General features: G+C 46.4%; 2 protein-coding genes across 2 annotated transcripts in view; one reads left to right on the top strand and one right to left on the bottom strand.

The window, feature by feature from the left end:
• Nucleotides 1-15,346, top strand: part of LOC135980857 (uncharacterized) — a 293,267-nt gene extending 277,921 nt beyond the window's left edge. The window contains exon 2 of the mRNA XM_065581149.1: nucleotides 13,225-15,346. Within this exon, the coding sequence (XP_065437221.1) occupies nucleotides 13,602-14,885 (1,284 nt within the window). The 5' untranslated portion in view covers nucleotides 13,225-13,601 and the 3' untranslated portion in view covers nucleotides 14,886-15,346. The remainder of the gene's footprint in view (nucleotides 1-13,224) is intronic.
• A 194-nt stretch (nucleotides 15,347-15,540) lies between these two features.
• Nucleotides 15,541-18,083, bottom strand: LOC135980858 (uncharacterized). Its single transcript, XM_065581150.1, has 2 exons — nucleotides 17,105-18,083; nucleotides 15,541-16,110 (listed from the first exon to the last, which is right to left on the bottom strand). The coding sequence occupies exons 1-2, from the start codon at nucleotides 17,679-17,681 to the stop codon at nucleotides 15,635-15,637; spliced, it is 1,053 nt and encodes a 350-aa protein (XP_065437222.1). The 5' UTR covers nucleotides 17,682-18,083; the 3' UTR covers nucleotides 15,541-15,634.
• Nucleotides 18,084-21,025: the final 2,942 nt, after the last annotated feature.

Below are 21,025 nucleotides of genomic sequence, written 5' to 3'. Positions count from 1 at the left end.
ATGTAAAAAAATCACTGTCCTGCTGAACAGAAATATTCCTTGGACACATTCAAAATCCTATTTTCTTTAGTGACAACAATAAATTATTTCACTACTCCTGTTAGCCATTTTGACTCCATAGTGCTAAAAGAGTGTGAGTGGGATTCTGTTCCTTCTTGTTGTGTTCCAACAGAATTGTTTACCAAGTTCTAAACAGTTGCTCTTGGGTGTAGCTCCATTGGAGACAATAGGGTTGTAAGGTTCTGTAGCAGCTGCATGAAAAGAAGAAAAGCTCAATTTCCAGATCCTTATTAAAGTTTTTTAAGGATGCTAGTAAGAAAAAGGATTTTGACTTATAAACAGAATGCATTTGGCTGTTAGTCGGCAATGGAGCTATACCAGTTCACAACTGATGAGGATCTGGTCCTTGATCTGGAGTCATTAAAAGACATGAAACTCTGTGATAGCTTTTTTAACAGTCAATTTTCAGAGTAGAATTGTATATTGAGTAGCTTAATAGTGTAGGCAAGAGAACCTGGAAAAAACAGCAGTTGTAGTTTCTGAGTACTAGCTCACAAAGACTGGATGCTTATGTGTGGGTGGGGGAGATAGGTAGGGCCAGATCTTGCTTTCATTTACAGCATTGTAAATCTCCTTTAGCCTCCCAATATAAAAAAAATGCTGTGCAAGGGAATTATTTAAAGAAAGTTAAGTTGAAGAAGCGGGTTTTGAATTTAGATCTAAAAGTTGTAAAATCCATGTTCATTCTTATTGCTTTGATTGAGACTATGAAACTCACTTTTACAACACAAGTTGTTTTCTCAGCCCTCTTTTTGGTTGAGTGCTTTCTAGTTCTAGTGGACTGTGAGCAGGTCCTCAAGGAATCAATTATGAAACATTTAGAGGAGAGGAAAGTGATCAGGAACAGTCAGCATGGATTCACGAAGGGGAAGTCGTGCCTGACTAACCTAATTGCCTTCTATGATGAGATAACTGGCTCTGTGGATGAGGGGAAAGCAGTGGATGTGTTATTCCTTGACTTTAGCAAAGCTTTTGATACGGTCTCCCACAGTATTCTTGCCGCCAAGTTAAAGACGTATGGGCTGGATGAATGGACTGTAAGGTGGATAGAAAGCTGGCTAGATCGTCGGGCTCAACGGGTAGTGATCAATGGCTCCATGTCTAGTTGGCAGCCGGTTTCAAGCGGAGTGCCCCAAGGGTCGGTCCTGGGGCCGGTTTTGTTTAATATCTTTATTAATGATCTGGAGGATGGTGTGGACTGCACTCTCAGCAAGTTTGCAGCTGACACTAAACTAGGAGGCGTGGTAGATACACTAGAGGGTAGGGATCGGATACAGAGGGACCTAGACAAATTAGAAGATTGGGCCAAAAAAAACCTGATGAGGTTCAACAAGGACAAGTGCAGAGTCCTGCACTTAGGACGGAAGAATCCCATGCACTGCTACAGACTAGGGACCGAATGGCTAGGTAGCAGTTCTGCAGAAAAGGACCTAGGGGTCACAGTGGACGAGAAGCTGGATATGAGTCAACAGTGTGCTCTTGTTGCCAAGAAGGCTAACGGCATTTTGGGCTGTATAAGTAGGGGCATTGCCAGCAGATCGAGGGACGTGATCGTTCCCCTTTATTCGACATTGGTGAGGCCTCATCTGGAATACTGTGTCCAGTTTTGGGCCCCACACTACAAGAAGGATGTGAAAAAATTGGAAAGAGTCCAGCGGAGGGCAACAAAAATGATTAGGGGTCTGGAGCACATGACTTATGAGGAGAGGCTGAGGGAACTGGGATTGTTTAGTCTCCAGAAGAGAAGAATGAGGGGGGATTTGATAGCAGCCTTCAACTACCTGAAGGGGGGTTCCAAAGAGGATGGAGCTCGGCTGTTCTCAGTGGTGGCAGATGACAGAACAAGGAGCAATGGTCTCAAGTTGCAGTGGGGGAGGTCCAGGTTGGATATCAGGAAAAACTATTTCACTAGGAGGGTGGTGAAACACTGGAATGCGTTACCTAGGGAGGTGGTGGAGTCTCCTTCCTTGGAGGTTTTTAAGGCCCGGCTTGACAAAGCCCTGGCTGGGATGATTTAGCTGGGAATTGGTCCTGCTTTGAGCAGGGGGTTGGACTAGATGACCTCTTGAGGTCCCTTCCAACTCTGATATTCTATGATTCTATGATTCTATGAATAGCTGTCGCAGGAGGTCATGATTTGTGAAGAGAGAGACTTGGACCTTTTCCATTGAAGGATTTGAATATTAAGACTGAAACCATAAATTGGATTCTGTATTCAGTGGGATGCCATTGCACAGAGCAGACTACTGGGTGACATGTCCAGAGACCTGTGCTGCTGCATTTTTTAACTTTTCTTTAAGTGCTTGCTTGCCTTCATTCCCAGATATAATGAGTTGCATTATTTGAGTAAGGAGGTCAGGAAACCTAGATCGCAATGGCTAGATCTACATCTCATAAATTGGAGTTACTCCAGATTTACATTGGGTGTAAATGAAAGCAGAATCTGCCCCCCTTTCCTTTTCCTGTTATTGTAACTATATTGACAAATCATTTAATACATATTAAGAGGCTGAGTTTTGATTCCTGGTTCTTGGAACATAAGAACATCAGAATGTAGGGTTGCCAGGTGTCTGGTTTTCAACTGGAACACCCGGTCAAAAAGGGACCCTGGTGGCTCTGGTCAGCTCCGCACGCTGCTCCTGCTTCGAGCATCAGTTCTGCGGGGTCGGTGCCTGTGGGTGGAGGAAGCGTGCACCGTATGGAGCCACCCGGCCGCACCTCTGCCTCGGAGCCGAGGGATAAGTTGTCACTTCCAGAGAGATGCCCGAGGTAAGCGCCACCCGGACCCCACACCCCAAACCCCCTCCCGTGCCCTAACCCCCTGCCCCAGCTCAGAACCCCCTCCTGCACACATAACCCCAAGGGCCCCAGCCCAGAGCCCTCTCCTGCACCCTAAACCCCTCATCCATGTCCCCTCCCCACACCCCCAGCCATAGCCCTTACTCCCCCACACTCCATCCCCCTGCCCCAACCCAAAGCCCCCTCCTGCACCCTGAACCCCTCTTTGATTGCCCCACCTGAGAGCCTGCACCCCCAGATGAGAGCCTTTACTCCCTCCCACATGCCAAAACCCTGCCCCAGCCCAGAGCCTGCTCCCACATCCCGAACCCCTCACTTCTGGCCCCATCCCAGAGCCCGCACCCCCAACTCGAGCCCTCACCCCATTGTTGGTGTCACTAGGCATAGCTACCAGGTAACTTGGGGGAGTGGAAGGCCATAAGTGCCGATGAAACTCCCCTGCTCTGGGTCTAGGTGAGCCACAGTAACTCCATCTTGTGAACTTTGACCTACCTCCATGCTAACATGCTGTAGCAGAAATGTAATGGTCAGCTTTTTTTAGCAGACAGCTGCAGTTTCGTTCACACTAGCAAAACTTTTAAAAGGGGGAGGGAAAGACTGCATGCGCATGAACCTACAAGGTCGAAGATAAGCATACGGTCGGGAATCTTTCTAACTATAACTGTTCGAGGACGGAGAGGTAGGAGGGGTAAGAGGGAGTAACAGAACAAAGGCTTACACAGAAACAGCTTGGAATATAAAAGGGAAAACTTGCTTGTATGTGCTGCACTTGATTTGAGACATGCTGGTCTCCTAGTGCCTATTCAGAGCTCTTGAATAAACTCCACCTCGGTGTGTTCATTTGTGCGAAGCACACCGGGCAACGAACCCCGCTGTTGCTGCCCTCGGGCCCTTTGGGCCGGCAACACCCTCCTGCATCCCAATCTGCACCAGGCCGGTAAAAATGAGCAAGTGAGTGAGGGTGGGGGAGAGTGAGCGACAGAAGGAGGCGGATGGAGTGAGTGGGGGACAGGGCCTCGGGCAAAGGGGTGGGGAAGGGGCAGGGCAAGGGTGTTCGGTTTTGTGCAATTAGAAAATTGGCAACCCTATAAGAATGGCGATACTGGGTCGAACCAAAGGTCAATCTAGTCCAATATCCTATCTTCTCACAGTGGTCAATGCCAGGTGCTTCTGAGGGAATGAACAGGTAACCATCAAGTGATCTATTTCCTGTCACCCATTCTCAGCTTCTGGCAAACAGAGGTTAGGGGCACCATCCCTACCAATCCTGACTAATAGCCAATGATGGACCTATCCTCCATGGACTTATCTAGCTCTTTTTTGAACCCTGTTATAGTCTTGACCTTCACAAAATTCTCTGGCAAAGTTTTAACGTGTTGTTAGGTCTGTTTTCTAGAAACTGAGTTGAAATCTAGTTGTGTTTAACATAGCACTTTTAGCTGTTAATAAAACTGGAAAAGAGCTAGGTGTAAAAATATGAAGTGCTTTTATTGTGGTTACTAATGTGAAAGAGGAAAGAAAAAATATCACGCCATTATTAAAAAAAACTTACATTTAAGCTGAAGTCTCGCTTGAATGGAAGGCTTTAAAAATCATACCCATGCAGTATATTTATAATATAGTCAAACAGTTTCCCCTCTAATGTTAGAATACATGAATAGATTTAGACAAAACTACTTAACCCTTCCATATTTTATGACAAACCTCAACAGCTGTCTAGTCTCCCCTGGGGTCTGATACTCAGCAGTCTAGCTCTCTGGAAGCAGCAACTTCAACTGGATCGTATCTTATACATCTTGGTGTTGTGGGGAAATAGAGCGGGGGGGGGGGCTTCTTTTTAATAGCCAGAGTTGTGACTCTAAAGGCCCCAAAATAAACCCTCCAACAGAGATCTGTTATGCTAACTACCCTTACACAAAGCAGTACAGGCCAGGGCCTGAACTAGACTAGACTGCACAATTCCCTGCCCAACTCGGTCAAGGGTCATGACCAGAGGAGTGGGGGGCAAGGAGGGAAAGAATAAAATAAAAGCCCCAGCAGCAGCACTAATGAAATATGTTCATGACTAATGAAATATAATAACCACTTGTGTGAAGCAATAGGTAACTTTAGCTAAATGCAATTTCTTAACTCATGCAGCTTCTCCTTTGGGTGATCTGTGACCCACTCCGTGATTCCAGCTATCTGCAAAATGACCAATCATAGACGCTCTGTAGGCGTCCCCTAGAAACCCCCCCCCCCCGCCAATCTTTAACCAAAAGACCCCGGAAAATAACATGTGTCTTGAGAAATGTACTCAAACTGGTGCCAAGTACCACCCCTGGGGAAAACCACCAAGCACCCCTCTACCCAAATAAACACCCACTTCTTGGAAATTAATGAGGAAGGTAATGGGGGTGTGTGTGTAGGGGAAGGGGGAACTGACCCCAACCCTAATTTCTTAACTCGCGGTTTGGGGAGGGACTGACCCCAACCCTAATTTCTTAACTTGAGGTTTGGGGAGGGACTGACCCCAACCCTAATTTCTTAACTCATGACATGTTGTTTGTACTTTGCTTGCGGTTTAATGAAATAAAAACCTGCCTGTGAGCGGCCCTCGGGGTGTCAGTCTTCGGACTGCACCCCAGTGCACTGGTATGTATGTCAATAAACTGGCCTCAGGCTTGAGTCTTTGAACTAAAATCATTGCGTGGGTGTCTTTGACCACAACAGTGTGAACTTGGTATGTAAGAAAGGTGTAAGTATGACAGCACTAGAAACTAACATATTCAGTTTATCCTTGTCAAGGCTGTATCCCCGCTTTGAACTTTAGGGTACAAATGTGGGGGCCTGCATGAAGACTTCTAAGCTTAACTACCAGCTTAGTTCTGGTCCGCTGCCACCATTCCCAAAAACTAATTCCCTTCTCTGGGTAGCCTTGAGAAACCTTTCATCAATTCCCTGGTGAAAACAGATCCAAACCCCTTGGATCTTAAAACAAGGAAAAATCAATCAGGTTCTTAAAAAGAAGGCTTTTAATTAAAGAAAAAGGTAAAAATCATCTCTGTAAAATCAGTATGGAAAATAACAGGGTAATCAAACTTAAAGAGCTCAGAGGACCTCCCTCTAGCCTCAGGTTCAAAGTACAGCAAACAAAGATAAACATTCTAGTAAAAGGTACATTTACAATTTGAAAAAACAAAGTAAAATTAAGATGCCTTGCCTGGCTGTTTACTTACAAGTCTGAAATATGAGAGACTTGTTTAGAAAGATGGGGAGAACCTGGATTGATGTTTGGTCCCTCTCAGTCCCAAGAGTGAACGACTTCCCAAACAAAGAGCACAAACAAAAGCCTTCCCCCCCCCCCCGCCCAAGATTTGAAAATATCTTGTCCCCTTATTGGTCCTTTGGGTCAGATGCCAGCCAGGTTACCTGAGCTTCTTAACCCTTTACAGGGAAAAGGATTTTGGAGTCTCTGGCCAGGAGGGATTTTATAGTACTGTACACAGGACAGCTGTTACCCTTCCCTTTATAGTTATGACAATCCTCATAATAGGTGTAGCACAGCAGTGAAAGATCCTCCACACTGCCTCACTGATATGTCTCATTCCTAATCTGGATGGTTAGAGTCCTTTGTTCTCGATGCTTATTTAATTCTTTGGTCTCTTTGTTAAGAAGGGTGATGACTAGGACTAACTATTTTTTTTAAGCCACTTAAATCATGCCCACAAATGTGTCAGTGTCTGCAATTAGAAACCTACCTTTGCTAGTGCAAATGATTAATTGCACAGCAAGTGCTTGTTTGTGCATGCAGTTGGCCATTTGGACTTGCACCTTTTGTATAAATGTTTTGCTGTCCATTTTTAATTTGCCCTTTTGAAAATTTGCCTCCTGCTCTAGGTATTGGGCATTGTAAAAACCCCACTATTTACATGGGATTCTAATGCCGGCACAAGCAGACAGATTTGAACCAGTAACCTGGAGGTAAAAGGCTCTGTTTCTCATCAACGGATCTGAGATTGCCAATCCTCCAGGCTCTCTGGGACAAATTTTGCTCTCACATACACTGCTGCAAAGCAGGAGTAACTTCCTGGATGTCAGTGTAAAACCATTTCAAGTGAGATCAGGATCAGACCCTTGTAGAGCCCAATCTTTTAATCAGAGCCAGGCAGGGAAACACTGGGGTATATGCAGAGCCATGCTGAAGACAATTCATTACTATTGTATATATCCCTATTAGATTTCACATGTTTTCATCAGTTCCTAGAGCAAATTCACAAGCATAGTGACAATTGAAAAAGCTAGTCCAGATCCTTTGATTCCTATAGAGTGACACAGATAAACACCAGCTGGCATCTGGCTCACTGTGCTTATTCAAAGAGATATTTTGAGAATTCATTTACAGCACAGGATGGTGTTCTGATTCGGATATTACAATGTATCCTTCATAAACATGATGTATTTCACCAATATTAATGATAGGTCGAGGAGGCAATGTCTAGATCCAGATTAGTTTGAGGCCACATTTGGGGATTCAGGTAATAGACTGTATCAGGATTATGAACTGAAGTCTGATTCAATGGCACTGAAAAAGAAAAATCAAATAGCTGCAGGTGAAAAACTCATAACTCTTCTTTTGAAGATTTCCTCCAGCTTGAGCTAAAATCTCATAAGATAAGCAGGAACTGGGACTGGGTCCCTTCTAATTTTGTGTCCAGTCTGAGATGAAAACTGTGGGGAATTTTGATTCTGAAGCACACATATAGCCTTTAATTTGAAAGAGTTCAGACTTAGGGTTTTGGCTCTGTCCCTCCTTCAACTAGTAATAATACACACCGGGAATGTCTACATTGAAATAAAACATCCACAGTTGGTCTGTGTCGGCTGACTCTGGCTCACGAGGCTCGGGCTGTGGGGCTATAAAACTGCAATGTAGACACCTGGGCTTGGGATGCAGCCTGGGCTCTGGGACCCCCCCTCACTTGTAGGATCTCAGAGCCTGGGCTCCAGCCAGAGCCTGGATGTTGATATTACAGTTTTTAGCCCTGCAGCCAGGACCCGTGAGCCAGACTCAGCTGACATGGGCCAACTGTGGGTGTTTCAGTGCAGTGTGGATCTGCTCAGTAGTCTCTCCCCATTTCTTTGCCCTATCTCTTAAAATATACTGGCTCTTAAAATTGCTTTAAGATCTACATAAAATTGACAAGACCTTAATTCTTGGGAGTATAATAGTGAGAGGAGAGCATAAAAGTAGCATTTTATGATTCAGAGTAAGTACCAGTGAGCCATGGTAGACTAGTTGGTATTTTGCATTTAGAGAAGCAGATTACACTGTCAAATTTTGGCTTGAGTTTGACAATGGGAATTTTAATAGGTGTATGGTTTCCTGGTGACACAGGCAGTAAGGAGGGCATCACAAGATGGTTTAGGGACTCCTAAAAATGTTTCCTAACCTTAGTTTGATTAGTTGTATTTTTATAGCTGTGGAAGGAAGGAGAACAGAACTCCCACCTGGGACTGTCACAGTCATGAAGAGTTAGCTAGTAAATTGCTTCTGGAGCACTGATAGATGGAGGGAGCACTTTGGCTGCCTTTTGCTGGTAAAGACTCTATTAGTGAACATTTTTCACCTGGAACAGTTGCAGGCAACTCCAAGACTGAAGTGTACTGCTTCTTCGGAATGGATTATGGCAGTAACACTGACAGAGCTTAGCCTACATTTGGCAGGGCCCTGTGAGAAGCAAAGTATACGGCGTCTCAGATCTACATAAGGACAGATTCTTTCCCGTGATAGAACTAGGGAAGCAGCTAGCACCTTAGCTTGTGCAAGGGCTGCTCCCATAACCCCTCTAAAGTTTTGGAAGCAGGCCAGAGCCCCGGACCCCCTGGCTATGCTGCCTCCCTTCTGATTTACCTTCCCTCATGTTTTGACCCATGCTTGCTCTGACCTGGCCTGCCCCTTTCCTTGTCTGCTCTCTGTGCCAAGCATGGAGGCCCCTCTGCTGAAGCAAAGGGGGTGCAGAGCAATAGTCAATTCTCTGAGTAAATTATCACAGGGAAATATTCACTCAGGTCTAGTATCAGACACTTGTCACCAGATATTTGGGGAGGGAGGGGGCCGTGAAAAGCTGAAGGCTCTTGTGGTTTAGGATGCTCCTCAAAGTGTGTGTGTGGGGGTGAAAACAACAGAAGAAAAGGAAAAGTTGTAGGTTGTGTTAAAACAGAGTGCCTATGTCGGAATACCTCCAGAAGTGACGGCTCTTATATGGTCATATTACTGGCAGATGCCTAAGGCCAACCTTGAGAATTGGTTATAGTCAACATTTCTCCCTTTTATTTATTTTTTTAATATTAATTATTTTAACTAAGAGAGCTAAGTTCCCATTCATTTTAAGCACCTCTTTTATGGCTCATTGTTTTCCAAATACTTTGTAAGACTTTTAAACACTGAACATAAAAATATCGTAAAAAATAAAATTCTCAATGGCCTTGAATCTTTCATATATAATACATCTTCTTCTTTTCAGATACGGAGCTTGCCAAGCCTATTTGCGACAGCCTCATCAGCGAAGGGAAGTGACCTCAGTCCACAATCAAATCTAGTTGGAGGGGGGGCCTCAGTGATGGGTGACATTGTCTGTCTTTGGCCAAAGCCTCATGAAGGAGCCTCTTGCTGGCCACTGGCTCATTCAAAATCAGTTCAGAAGGGCTCCTGAGCAGTGTGGCAATACCAAAGAGGGAAATCAGATTATATATATATGTATACATTATACAGTATAACATAGTTGACATAAGGTATGGAAGCCATGTGGTCAGGTTACTTGGTTGTGACTCAGGACACACGGGTTCTATTCTCAGCTCTACCATTGCTTTCTATCTCTTTGCCACAGTTTACTAATCTATAAAATGGGGATAAATTATACCTCTCTCCTTCATAGAGTGCTTAGAGATCTGCAGTTGAAAAGCTAGACATAATTATTATAGAACTATCAGAAGATATACCTGTGACGGGTTGAATCCCTTAGGAAGCCACCTGATGTGCTGAGATACCACTGAGTCTACCTCTTCTGCCAGCATGGGCCCTCTTTAACCTGTCTTGCTGAGCCAGGCTCTTAAAACCTCCTCTATCACACACACAGGCAGGGCCACACCCAGCTGCAGATCAGCTCTGGGAAGACACATCTTAAAGGACTTGCTCCAGCACTCAGATGTCCACCTCCCTTGGAGTGCAGACCCAAAGATATATTATGAAATACACCTCCACCCTCACTGTGGGGAGAGGTGTGCACACTTCTCTTCCCCTCCCCCCCCCAGTTCAAAATTATAGAAACTGGCTTATATTATAAACAAAACAAATTTTATTAACTACAAAAGGCAGATTTTAAGTGGGAAAAGGGGTAGGAAACAGAACCAAGCAGATTACTAAGCAAATGAAATCAAACACGCAAACTAAACTAGTTTCACTAAAGAAATTGGTTACAAATAGTATTTCTCACCCTAGATATTGTTTCAGGCAGTTTGCAAAGATTCTGTGGTTCAGAATTCCAGTTATATTCCTTTTCAGACTAGACCCCTGCCTCAGTCTGGACTCCCCCCTGGCCTTCAGTTTTTTCTTCTTGGGCAGATAGGTCATGGAGAGGAGGAGTCTTGTTTGCCTTCCTCCCTACCCTTAAATAGGATTTACATAAGGCAAGAAGCTTTTGTTTCCCAAACTTGACGCCCCCCACCCGTATAGTGGAAAGTTACAAGAAGTCCCAAGTAATGTTTTAGTATCAGGTGACAAGACCACCTGACTGTATTATCACAGCGTCCCTGAGTCAGTGGCAGTATGGAGCGTCCATAGGAAGGCCAAGCTTTTCACAGTCCATTGTCCTCACTGATGGGCCATCTGCCCTGTCTGGCTTTTCCATTGTTGTACCTGAAGTGTTAGCAGTGGGCATCACCCAAAGTAGCATAGTTGAAATACAGATATATAGTCAATATTCCTAACTTCAGATACAGAAATGATACAGGCATACAAAATGAATAATCAAATTCAGTAAATCCTAACCTTTCCAATGATATCTCACATGAGCCATCTTGCATGAAGTATATCTCAGTTATGTCATATTCATATCCTAAGCATATTTTCATAAAGAATATGGAATGACACATCACAATACCACCATTTACATTTTGAATGAACATTTAGAATAATTATCATACTTTTAGAATAAAGTATAAGGACGTTTAATAATCAGTTCCAGTTTGAATGAACAGTATTCTTAGAAAATAGCCTGCCCCTTCATAATCCACTTACACAAGCACAGCTGGTCAGGTAGTTTCCTTACTTCTTTCCTTTCAATGGCTGTTATCATAAAACAAAGTCTGTCTTTCATAAAATTAATGGAACGAAAAAGCAGCACCAGCAGCGAGAGTACCGTGTACAGCAGCAGAGATGTAAGATTTGCCCTAACACTTTTAACTGAGGTATCTGTCAAGCTGAAGGCAAACTCACATTCTCAAAATTGCAAGATCAAACTCTTTGTCGACAGCCACTTTTTAAAGAATACAGAAACAAATCAAAAATTTGTTCTGAAGCCTTCAGGACTTCTAAGCCAAGAGAATGTGGAGGAAAACTCTAGGTTCCACCATTTGTAGAAGATAAGTTTAATAGGTGTTACTTTTCTGTAACTTCTTTAGCCCCAATCCTGCAAACAGATATGCACATGCATAACTTTACTCTTATGCATAAATCCCATTGGCTTCAATGGGGCTATATATGTGGGTACAGTTATGCAAGTGCCTAGCTGTTTGCAGTAGAGGATGAGGGCATTATTCACTTGCAGGTCTTTTCCTATACAATTCTCACCTTTGGGGGCTGGTTGTGGAGAAATGGGCCTAAAGTCCTCAGACTTTAAAGACCTCAATCCTCCAATCCCACCTAGATATAGACCAGAGATCGGCAACCTTCGGCACGCGGCCCACCAGGGTAAGCCCCCTGGCGGGCCGGGCCGGTTTGTTTACCTGTCGTGTCCCTAGGTTTGGCTGATCGCAGTTCCCACTGGCTGCAGTTCGCCGCTCCAGGCCAATGGGGACTGCGGGAAGCGGCGCGGGCCGAAGGATGTGCTGGCTGTGGCTCCCCGCAGCCTGCATTCAACTGAAACGGTGAACCGCGGCCAGTGGGAGCTGCCAAACCTGCAGATGTGGCAGGTAAACAAACCGGCCTGGCCTGCCAGGGTGCTTACCCTGGCAGGCCGCGGGCCAAAGGTTGCCGATCCCTGATATAGACAGACTGTAGGTAGTGTAGCTGCCATGATTCATCCTCCACAAATTGTAACAAAAGCATCAGGATGAAGACACCAGGGAAATTTTCTGCTGTTTCATGCGTGAAAGCTGCACAAAATACTTTGTTGTGTGGTTACCATGGGCTTTAAATTATTTCTCAGCATTGTTATTCTTCCAGGAAATTGCAAACAGTAGGTAGGCAACAAATGCAGGTCGTATAGTAACACTTCTTTAATAAGGGCCTGTGAATCTGGCTTTGTCCCATATGCTGCTTTGTGTCCAGGTGATTCTTGGCATAATCACCAGGTTTCATTATTGCCCATGTTTCCCCTCATGAGTATAGGCTTGTTTGCAAAACAAAACAAAAACCGTTTTCATCTATGCACAGCCCAATGCCTAAATTTTGCCTCTAGTTTGAAAGAGCCTATGTCCTAGTATCAGACCCACAACTGTCTGATCTAAACCAACTCCATGATATTCAGTGGTGAGGCCCTGTGAGAATGGTGCTGCTTTATTTTAGCACTAATAAAAATCTAAGGAAGACATATAGGCAAGGGCTGCTTGTGCCATTTTTTCGTATGTTACTGGCTTTGATAGAGGCTATCTTTTGTTTTCTTTCAAAGGAGAAAGCCTAAAATGTTCACCACACCCCTTCCTTCATCTGCTTTTTATTGTATATTTACTTCTTTTATAAAGAAAAAAACCCCTAAAATTCCAGTTTCCATTTTCCTTCTGCTATAAATTGGATAAAAAGACTTGACCATTTTGTCATTAAGTAAACAAATAATCAAGGATATATACTAGGGATTAGCATCACTTACGTGACTTGCTAATAGTTCTGAAATACCCATATGAACACCCTCTCTGTGAACTCTTCCTGGACTTGTGGCTGATAACAGCCACAAGATTAAAACTCACCTCTTGAAAACATGTCACAGAAAATGGAATTTCCACCTTGATGTTCAGCTTTTCCTCCTCCTGAAGTCTGTGAAACTGAGGTGTTGCTTCCTTTGCCATTAGCCAATCCAAATAAGTTGACTTCTCCCTTTGACTGGTTCTGTGGGAAACTATCTGGCCCATTATGCTCCAAGTCTCACTGCTCCACCTCTTAAGTGTTAGGCCTTGTCTACACTACGAGAGTAGTTCGATTTTACTTGCATCGAATTTTTGTAATCGATATTGCAAAGTCGAACGTGTGTGTCCACACTAAGGACAGTAATTCGACTTTGTGCGTCCACACTAACGGTGATAGCGTCGACATTCGAAGCGGTGCACTGTGGTCAGCTATCCCACAGTTCCCGCAGTCCCCTCTGCCCATTGGAATTCTGGGTGTAGCCGGCAATGCCTTCTGGGTAACAAAATGAGTCGAGGGTGCTTTTGGGAAACTGTCGTCATCCGTCCATCACTCCCGCCCTCCCTCCCTGAAAGCGCCGGCGGGAAAACAGTTCGCGCGCTTTTCCAGTCATTGACAGCGCGGACGCCACTGTACTCCGAGCATGGAGCCCGCTGCGACCATCGCTGCAGTTGTGGCCGCTCTCAACGTCTCGCAGCTTATCATAAAGGTTTCCCTGAGGCAGATGCAGAAAAGTCAGGCAAGGAGGCTACGGCACCGCGGTGATGTCCTGAAGTCTGAGAGTAGCACAGACCTGTCAGAAAGCAGGCGACCCAGCGCCGAGGACATCACAGTGGCAATGGGTCATGTTGATGCCGTGGAACGGCGATTCTGGGCACGGGAGACAAGCACTGAGTGGTGGGACCGCATAGTGCTGCAGGTCTGGGATGAATCCCAGTGGCTGCGAAACTTTCGCATGCGGAAGGGAACTTTCCTGGAACTTTGTGAGTTGCTGTCCCCTGCCCTGAAGCGCAGTGACACCCGGTTGCGAGCTGCACTGAGTGTACAGAAGCGAGTGGCCATAGCCCTGTGGAAGCTTGCAACGCCAGACAGCTACCGGTCAGTCGCGAACCAGTTTGGGGTGGGCAAATCTACCGTGGGGGTTGTTGTGATGCAAGTAGCGAAGGCAATCGTTGATGTACTGCTGCCAAAGGTAGTGACCCTGGGAAACGTGGAGGCGATCATAGATGGCTTCGCAGCGATGGGATTCCCAAACTGCGGTGGGGCCATAGATGGAACTCACATCCCTATCCTGGCACCGGACCACCAGGCCACCCAGTACATTAACCGAAAGGGATACTTTTCCATGGTGCTGCAAGCACTGGTGGACCACAGGGGACGTTTTACCAACATCTACGTGGGATGGCCGGGCAAGGTTCATGACGCTCGTGTTTTCAGGAACTCTGGTCTGTTTAGACGGCTGCAACAAGGTATTTACTTCCCGGACCACAAAATAACTGTTGGGGATGTGGAGATGCCTATAGTCATCCTCGGGGACCCAGCCTACCCGCTAATGCCCTGGCTCATGAAGCCCTATACTGGCGCCCTGGACACTGAAAAAGAACTCTTCAACTACCGGCTGAGCAAGTGCAGAATGGTGGTGGAGTGTGCTTTTGGCCGTCTCAAGGGGAGATGGAGAAGCTTACTGACTCGCTGTGATCTCAGCGAAACCAATATCCCCATTGTTATAGCAGCTTGCTGTGTGCTCCACAATCTCTGTGAGAGCAAGGGGGAGACCTTTATGGCGGGGTGGGAGGTTGACGAAAATAGCCTGGCTGGTGATTACTCACAGCCAGACAGCCGGGCGATTAGAAGAGACCAGCGGGAAGCGCTGTGCATCCGGGAGGCTTTGAAAGCAAAGTTCCTGAGTGAGCAGGGTAACCTGTGATTTTATAGTTTGTGTACTGAGAAGCTAAACCTGCCCCCGTTTCTTTACCCAGGTAATGTTGACTATCCTATCCAGTTACATACCCCCTTCACCCCCCCTCCAACACACGTGTCGAAATAAAAATAGTTCTACTTTGTTAAAGCACACCGTTTTCTTTAATACTGTTTTAGCGGGAATTTTTTAAAACTGGGACGCAGACTGTGGTGCGGGGCGGGTCTAGTGTTGTGATGCGAATGCAGCTTCTAAACTCAAGGATTGACAGGCTCCGCTGCGGTGGGATGCTTGTTTCAACGGAGCCTGTCACCCCTCCTGATCGGGACTGTGTGTATGGGAGGTCTATTTGACTTTGTGGCAGGGGGAGGACGGTTACAGATCCCATGCTGTGTGGCTCTGTGATCCTGTCTAAGGACCGGCGCTTAAGATCTGTAACTGCCCTCCCCCGCCACAAAGTCACAGAGCAACCCACCCCCCCCAACATTACATCAAAACAACCTCCCAGACTAACCGGGGCAACTAGTCACTGCATCACTGCACTGTGTATGTGCCCTGCTGCTGTGCCTGCCCCCGACTATGTACCCTGCCAAAGGAGACTGTCCTGTCCAATTTCCAACCCCCTTTCCCCTCCTCCTCCAAAAGAACATGATTGAAACAGTAGTTAACAGAAACGAATTTTTTATTATCAACTACACATGGCATTGGGAGGTGAAACTTGGACGTGGGCTTGTGTCAGGCGGGAAGGAAAGAACTTTTCAAATTTTGGGAAATGAGAGCCTTCTGCTACTAGAGCTCTCTGCAGGGGTGGAGTGAGAGTTAGCAGGGACTCTGCCGCCTCTCCTTCTTTGCACTTTGGGTGAGGTGGGTATGGGACTTGGTGGCGGGGGAGGGCGGTTAGAGATGGACTGCAGCGGGGCTCTGTCCTCCTGCCTCCGTTCCTGCAGAACATCCACAAGGCGCCGGAGCGTGTCCGTTTGCTCCCTCAGTAGTCCAAGCAGCGTTTGAGTCGCCTGCTGGTCTTCCTGCCGCCACCTCTCCTCCCGATCCATGTTGGCTTGGTGCATTCGGGTCAAGTTCTCCCGCCACTGGGTCTGCTGTGCTGCCTGGGCTTGGGAAGAGGCCATAAGCTCAGAGAACATGTCCTCCCGTGTCCTCTTCTTCCTACGCCTAATCCGCGCTAGCCTCTGGGAGTGTGATTCCAGGCTAGGTTGTGAGACAGTCGCAGACGGGGCTGTGGAAATGGGAAAAAGGGAGTGAATTCCTCTGAAAGATAAATGTAGTTGTGAACAAAGAACATAGTCTTTCTCTGTGAACAAGACCATGCACAGCACCTTTCACATGCGCACTCAGCACAAGGTCGAATTCTCGGCCTTCGCATTCTGTGCCTGGGGTCTTGAACAGCACATTTGAGAAGCGAGGCAGCACAACGGAATTTCTGTTGCAGGCAGACATGGTAAGCCGTACACTTGTGGCAGTTTAAAACTTTTATATTACCACTGGCCTCATTTCACATTTAAATCAATGTCAGTCCCTGCTGCCAGCAATCCGGCAAGCGGGAACTCTGCCCCTGTCCCACCCCCTCGCGGCTGTCCCCGGGAATGATCCCTTTCGGCTGCCCCTCTCCCGCCTCCACCGCGTGGCTGCAAACCAGCGGTGACAGTTCTGTAAAGGAACGGGAAAGCAGTCCCAACACTAACATTCCCCTACCTAATTAAAAGCAGGTCACCATGGCCGACATCACCCTGATGAGGATCTCCGAGAGCGACAAAGAGAGAATGCTCCGGGAAAGCCTCCAAAGACCAGGGCCGTATGCCGCCCTGCTGTGCAGAGCAATGATCCCCGAGTACCTGATAATCTCGTGGCGCGGCAACGTGTCGTACTTCGGAGGACCCAATAAGGCCGCTCTCCCCAAGAACCTCATGCAACGGCTTTCAAGTTACCTCCAGGAGAGCTTCATCGAGATGTCCCAGGAGGATTACTGCTCTATCCCCGCACATATAGACCGCATTTTACTGTAGCTGCAGTAGCAGGGAATACACAGTAGAGCGGCTTGTGCAGGACAATCACTGAAAACCGGACATTGCTAGATTTCTTTTCAAAACTTGCACTGCCCCTTACTAAACCGTTAAGCGCCTAGGGCACACTAATCATGAACAACCCATTCTTTTAATTGTTAATATTCCTGTTTTGTTAAAAATAAATGTTTAGATGTTTACAACACTTACTGGCTGATCCTTCACCAGATTCTGTGTCCGGGGTAATGGCTGGGGACGCTTCGTAGGGGATCTCTGTAAGGGTGATGAAGAGATCCTGGCTGTCGGGGAAATCAGCGTTGTGAGAGCTGCCAACTGCCTCGCCCTCCTCATCTCCTTCCTCATCTTCCCCGTCCCCTAACATGTCTGAGGAACCGGCCGTGGACAGTATCCCATCCTCAGAGTCCACGGTCACTGGTGGGGTAGTGGTGGCGGCAGCACCGAGGATGGAATGCAGTGCCTCGTAGAAACGGGATGTCTGGGGATGGGATCCGGAGCGTCCGTTTGCCTCTTTGGTCTTCTGGTAGCCTTGTCTCAGCTCCTTGATTTTCACGCGGCACTGCGTTGCATCCCGGCTGTATCCTCTCTCTGCCATGTCTTTAGAGATCTTCTCGTAGATCTTTGCATTCCTTCTTTTGGATCGCAGCTCGGAAAGCACGGACTCATCGCCCCACACAGCGATGAGATCCAAGACTTCACGATCAGTCCATGCTGGGGCTCTCTTTCTATTCCCAGACTGCACGGCCATCACTGCTGGAGAGCTCTGCATCGTTGCCAGTGCTGCTGTGCTCGCCACGATGTCCAGACAGGAAATGAGATTCAAACTGGCCAGACAGGAAAAGGAATTCAAATTCAAATTTTCCCGGGGCTTTTCCTGTGTGGCTGGTCAGAGCATCCGAGCTCGCACTGCTGTCCAGAGCGTCAACAGAGTGGTGCACTGTGGGATAGCTCCCGGAGCTATTAGCGTCGATTTCCATCCACACCTAGCCTAATTCGACATGGCCATGTCGAATTTAGCGCTACTCCCCTCGTCGGGGAGGAGTACAGAAGTCGAATTAAAGAGACCTCTATGTCGAACTAAATAGCATCGCAGTGTGGACGGGTGCAGGGTTAATTCGATTTAACGGCGCTAACTTCGACATAAACGCCTAGTGTAGACCAGGCCTTAGAGATGCTCTGAAGCTGTCTCTCCCCCTGAACGTACTGGGGTTTTCCAAGCTGTTGCATTGAACAATAAGCAACATCAGGGATTGAGAAATCCCGCAGTGCACTCTAGAATATATTAGCTCCACAGCAGAGCTGAGAGAATAATCCATAACAAGTAAGTTATTCAGTGTGTTCTCTTTATTCCTATTCACAAATATTCTCAGAATTGCTCATGTTTAGAAATGATTTGTGAATTTCTTCAGATAATAATCCTTGGTCTGCAGGTTATTTATAACAGTTTGTTGCAAAATACTCACTATATGCAATTCATGCTGTATTGGTTACTTCTATCAGTCAGGTTCATTATGTCTCTTCCCTGGCTGGGTACCTCATGTAACTCTCTAATGCATTGGGAATTATTCTTTTTAGTCAAATATGAAACTCAAGATTCAACTGCTGCGAATTTTGGGCTTGGAGATGGACAAACAACCTTCCACAATATTAGAAGTGATGGACGTGTGGGAGATTGTTGGGATTATTTTGGAAATTCTCTCATCTTTCTCCAAAAAGACTATCAATAGCTTCTTGTCAAAACCACAGAAGAAGATTCACTGTGTCATACTCATTTGATTTCCAGTAATAGATTAAGTTGTTTATTTTGAATCAGTTCATAAATACAAGAACCAAGAGTCTTTCCTGATACCCCGACAGGTCCACGTGAACAAACTACATAGGTTCCTCTGGTCAGCTTTCTGCAGTTCCTCAATCTCAACCTTCAGGCCTTCTCTGAATTCAGAGGTGCCAGATTAACTGAGGAACCCCTGATGTGGAAGCCCAGAACACACAAGTTGTGGAACTCCTTATCTGAGGAAGTTGTGAAGGCTAGGACTATAACAGAGTTTAAAAGAGAACTGGATAAATTCATGGTGGTTAAGTCTATTAATAGCTATTAGCCAGGACGGGTAAGGAATGGTGTCCCTAGCCTCTGTCTGTCAGAGGGTGAAGATGGATGGCAGGAGAGAGATCACTTGATCATTGCCTGTTAGGTTCACTCCCTCTGGGGCATCTGGCATTGGCCACTGTTGGTAGACAGGATACTGGGCTAGATGGACCTTTGGTCTGACCTGGTATGGCCTTTCTTATGTTCTTATGTTAAGATCTTGAATATAGCATCCATCTCAGATAAAAAGATAGTGCACCTAAGACCCCCTTACCACAAGGATAAAAGTCTTATTGGGGCTGTGGGGAGTGGGATGAACAAGGGACTGATTGGAGAATTTAAGGGGTGGGAAAAGAAAGTTGATGAGGCAAGAAGAAAAATTGAGGGTTGGGAGAAGGTTGGTTTAGGGCAGGGGTCGGCAACATTGGCACGCGGCTCGCCAGGGTAAGCACCCTGGCGGGCCGGGCCAGTTTTATTTACCTGCTGATGCGGCAGGTTCGGCCGATTGCGGCCCCCACTGGCCGCGGTTCGCCGTCCCAGGCCAATGGGGGCAGCGAGAAGCAGCGCGGGCGAGCGATGTGCTAGCTGCGGCTTCTCACTGCCTCCATTGGCCCAGGACGGCGAACCGCGGCCAGTGGGGGCCGCGATTGGCCGAACCTGCCACGTCAGCAGGTAAATAAAACTGGCCTGGCCCGCCAGGGTGCTTACCCTGGCGAGCCGTGTGCCAATGTTGCTGACCCCTGCTTTAGGTGAAGGAGGAAGGATGAGACATAATAAACTTTGAATAAGCATCTGAATTTTTTATATCTTACATGAATCCAAAACTCTAAACCTTTTGAGGTTTGTCTATTGCTTCTCCACACTCCTAAATCTTATCCTATGATTTGTGAAAGCCCCTGATTTAACTGTTGATGTTAAAAAGACAAACACAAATCAATACCTTGCTTTTTAGATCATGGTAATATATTTAGATAAGTGCTGGGACCCCATCTGTCCCCTATTAATGTATAATATAGCTTGTTGGCTGGAGATACAATCAATTTCTCTCCATTTGATTTTTTCATACCCCTTTGTTGCTTGAGGACATTTAATTGTATTGAGAATGGTAAATTAACAGTTTTGTCAAAGATGACACCACAATAATACATTTACCATATGTGATGTAGTATAAGCATTGGCAACATATTCCCCAAAAGAATGTGCTACTCCTGGTAGAATTCTACACCAAAAAAATTAAAAATTCTGCACACAATATTTTAAAATTCTGCAAAATTCTGCATATTTTATTTGTCAAAATAACACAATATAATCACCAGTTTCAATTATTTTTGGTCATTTATTTAAAAATACCTGTCAGCAAGTATGTCTGTAACAATACAGACAACAAAAAGAGTGTGAACTTGGAGGGTTGTTGCGTATGGGTGGGAAAAGTATGGAATAGGTTTTTTTGTGGGGGGGGAAGGCGGGAAGGGATTGTTAGGGAGCTTCCCCCATGCAGACCCTGGCTGACCCTTAGCCTCTTCCATTCAGTCAGGCACATCTGCTCATGTCCCCATGTGTCTCTGTGCCCTCACCCAGCCACTCCCCTGTCCTTATGTCTCTCTGTCTCCCCTCCCCCTGTCCTCATGTCTCTGTGCTCCCACCCAGTCACCCTCTGTCCCCATGTGTCTCTGCACCTCCCTCCCCCCTGTGGCCCTGTGCCTCCACACATTCAGCCTCTGCCCCAGTCCGTCCACTAGCCCTTATGAGCCCCTTTCTGACTCCACCCTCCTCCCCCAGCACCCCACACTGTCTGTCTCCCCATAGCCTGTCTCCTGACCTGGCCTGACAAGCTCTGCGAAGAAGGCAGCTCTCTCTCTCTCTTCCCTTGCTGGCCGTGAGCTGTAGCTTTGGTCTATTGCCACAGCGGCCTCTGATGGGCAAAAGGCAGAACTGCAAAAGTTATTTTCTGCTGGGAGTTGCTGCTGTTCTTGTGCCACAGCACCCTCTCATGGGCAAAAGGCGAATGGCAGCAACATTTTGGCAGA

The sequence above is a fragment of the Chrysemys picta genome, chromosome 1, assembly GCF_011386835.1.
Source record: "Chrysemys picta bellii isolate R12L10 chromosome 1, ASM1138683v2, whole genome shotgun sequence".
Lineage (NCBI taxonomy): Eukaryota > Metazoa > Chordata > Testudines > Emydidae > Chrysemys > Chrysemys picta.
Note: the sequence above shows the minus strand (reverse complement) of the source record. Positions and strands in the feature narration are given on the sequence as shown.